The 3,182-nt window shown below is 47.5% G+C and overlaps 1 protein-coding gene across 2 annotated transcripts in view; it reads left to right on the top strand.

The window, feature by feature from the left end:
- TFE3 (transcription factor binding to IGHM enhancer 3) overlaps positions 1-3,182 on the top strand; it is a 14,735-nt gene that overhangs the window by 7,123 nt on the left and 4,430 nt on the right. For both annotated transcript variants that reach the window (XM_003799656.3, XM_023519057.1), the window contains exon 6: positions 2,091-2,208. In XM_003799656.3, coding sequence (XP_003799704.1) covers positions 2,091-2,208 — 118 coding nt within the window. The remainder of the gene's footprint in view (positions 1-2,090; positions 2,209-3,182) is intronic.

The raw sequence follows: 3,182 nt of genomic DNA, 5'->3' as shown, positions 1-3,182 counted from the left end.
CAACTTACCAAGAAGATAGAAGCATGTATAAAAATGGTACCAGTTGGGTAGGGCACCTATGGCTCAGTGGGTGGAGCGCCAGCCCCATATACTGAGGGTAGTGGGTTCAAGCCCGGCCCCAGCCAAACTGCAACAAAAAAAATATAGCCAGGCATTGTGGCAGGTGTCTGTAGTCTCAACTACTTGAGAGGCTGAGGCAAGAGAATCACCTAAGCCCAAGAGCTGGAGGTTGCTATGACCTGTGTTGCCACAGCACTCTACCAAGGGCAATAAAGTGAGACTCTATCTCTAAAAATAAAAAACAAAAATGGTACCAGTTTAGGGCAGCGTCTGTGGCTCAGTGGGTACGGCACCGACCCCATATACCGAGGGTGGCAAGTTTGAACCCAGCCCTGGCCAAACTGCAACAACAACAAAAATAGTTGGGCATTGTGGTGGGCACCTGTAGTCTCAGCTACTTGGGAGACTGAGGCAAGAGAATCACTTAAGCCCAAGAGTCGGAGGTTGCTGTGAGCTGTGACACCATGGCACTCCACCAAGGGTGACATAGTGAGACTCTGTCTCAAAAAAAAAAATGGTACCAGTGTATCAGAACTTTTTTTGTTTGTTTTTTGAGACAGAGCCTCAAGCTGTTGTGCTGGGTAGAGTACTGTGACATCATAGCTCACAGTAACCTCCAGCTCCTGGGCTTAAGCAGTTCTCTTGCTTCACCCTCCCAATTAGCTGGGACTACAGGCATCAGCCACAATGCCCAGCTATTTTTTTTTTTTTTGATTGTAGTTATTATTGCTGTTTGGCAGGCCTGGGCTGGATTTGAACCTGCTAGCTCTGGTGTATGTGGCTGGCGCCTTAGCTGCTTGAGCTATAGGTGCCGAGCCCTGGGCTGGGTTTGAACACACCAGCCTTGGTGCATGTGGCTGGCTCCAAAACCACTGTGCTACTGGCACTGAGCCAGAACTTTTTATTAATTCAGACACAGCTGGATATTGAGACCTTATATTAAATGGATCCAGCAGACTGAAGGGGGTTTCAAGTGATGAAAACTCATTAGGGGTTTATACTTTGGTATACTTCTAGATTAGTGTGCTGCCATAGAGTGTATCTGGGATATAAAAACTAGGCTAACATAGGCTCAGTGCCTATAACTTGGCTAGTGCTCCATCCACATGCACTGGAGCTGGTGGGTTCGAACCCAGCCTGGGCCTGCCAAACAACAATGCCAGCTACAACCAAAAAATAGCCAGGTATTGTGGTAGATGTCTGTAGTCCCAGATACTTGGGAGACAGAGGCAAGAGAATCTCTTAAGCCTAAGACTTTGAGGTTACTGTAAGCTGTGATACCATGGCATTGTACTCAGGAAGATATACTGAGACTTTGTCTCAAAAAAAACAAAAAACAAAACAAACAAAAAAAAAAAAAAAAACTAGGCTGACATAAAAGCCTTGCTATTTGCAAAGTTGGACAAGAATCTCCTGAGAGGTCAGAATGTTCAGGAAGATACTAGAGTCAGGACCTTGGTACACAGCTGCAGGAGACCATGGTGTGGAAGGTGGTATGACTTGATCTTAGCACAAGATTGGAGATTAGGTTGGAACGCTTCGCTCCAAGAGGCCAGATTTTGGATGGAACATTGCCATAACAACTTACCAGAGTCTGAGAAGATTGGGTTGGAGTGTTTCAAGAATGCTGGATTGTAATGTTGTGCTGGGAGGAGCTAACAGACCAGAATGTCGCATCAGAGCTCACAAAGACCTGAGAATCATGGTTTCCCAGGTTTCTTTCTTGAGGCAGCCCTGGGATTTGAGAGAGGGGCTTCAGAGGTCACTGAGGAATGAGGAGCTGGGTGGGGGTGGGGGTGATAAGTCAGGCAGTCTCCAGTCTCCCAGCAAAGCAGAGTAGGACAGTTTGCTCTGCCCTCCATGTTGGGGTGCCACAGGAAATTGCCTTGAAAGAGAATAAAAGGTTCCCGTGCTAGTCAGCTGATCGTTGTGTTAGAGGGCCCAATCTTTTGGGGTGTATGGAGGGTCAGTAGTCTGATTTTGAGGAGGGGCTGAGCCTGGGGTCTGTTGCTAATCATTATTTCTCTCAGCTCCCAGTGTCAGGAAATCTGCTTGATGTGTACAGTAGTCAGGGCGTGGCCACTCCAGCCATTACTGTCAGCAACTCCTGCCCAGCTGAGCTACCCAACATCAAACGAGAGATTTCTGGTAAGTGACAGAGTCTTGGCCCCACACCCTCACCCTGTACCCTGGGTGATCCCCATGCCTACCAGGTCTGCGGGTGGGCCTAGTTCTTGGGAAAAGGCCTTGGGCATACAGAAATGGGGATTCTTTGCCTTCTTTTTCCACATGGCCCGTGGTCCTGCTTTTACCCTACTTCCTCTCATCTGGGATTGAACAACTGATTGTCACCATGGCTTTATAAGAAATAGTAAAGGCCAGGTGCAGTGGCTCATGTCTGTAATCCTAGCACTCTGGGTGGGAGGCTGAGGCGTGTGGATTGCTTGAGCTCACGGATTTGAGACCAGCCTGAGCAAAAATCAAGACCTTGTCTCTACTAAAAACAGAAAAACTGAAGCAAGAGGATCACTTGAGCCCAAGAGTTGGAGGTTGCTGTGAGCTATGACATCACAGCACTCTACCCAGGGTCAGCACTTGAGAATGTCTTAAAAAAAAAAAAGGGGCGGTGCCTGTGGCTCAAAGGAGTAGGGTACTAGCCCCATATACCGGAGGTGGCAGGTTCAAACCTGGCCCCAGCCAAAAACTGCAAAAATAAAAGAAAAGAGTAATATACGGCCAGGTGCAGTGGCTTGGGCCTGCAATCCTAGCATTCTGGGGGACCGAGGTGGATGCATTGCTACATGGGAGGCCAAGGCAAGAGAATTGCTTGAGCCCAAAAATTTGAGGTTGCTGTGAGTTATGATGTCACAGCACTCTGTGAAGGGTAACAGAGTGAGAGACTCTGTCTCAAAAAAAGAAAAGAAAAGAAAGAAATAGTAAAATAAAAGCCCTTTAAAAAAAATTTGGCCAGCATGGTGGCTCACACCTATAGTCCCAGCTACTGACGAAGCTGAGGCTTGAGGATTGCTTGAGCCCAGGAATTTGAGGCTTAAGTGAACTATGGTGATGGCACTCCATTCCAGCCTGGGTGGCAGAGAACCTGTCTTAAAAAAAAAAAAAAA

This window comes from Otolemur garnettii, unplaced genomic scaffold, assembly GCF_000181295.1.
Source record: "Otolemur garnettii isolate 467f Iridium unplaced genomic scaffold, OtoGar3 scaffold00153, whole genome shotgun sequence".
Classification (NCBI taxonomy): domain Eukaryota; kingdom Metazoa; phylum Chordata; class Mammalia; order Primates; family Galagidae; genus Otolemur; species Otolemur garnettii.
This window is presented reverse-complemented; position numbering and strand designations above follow the sequence as displayed.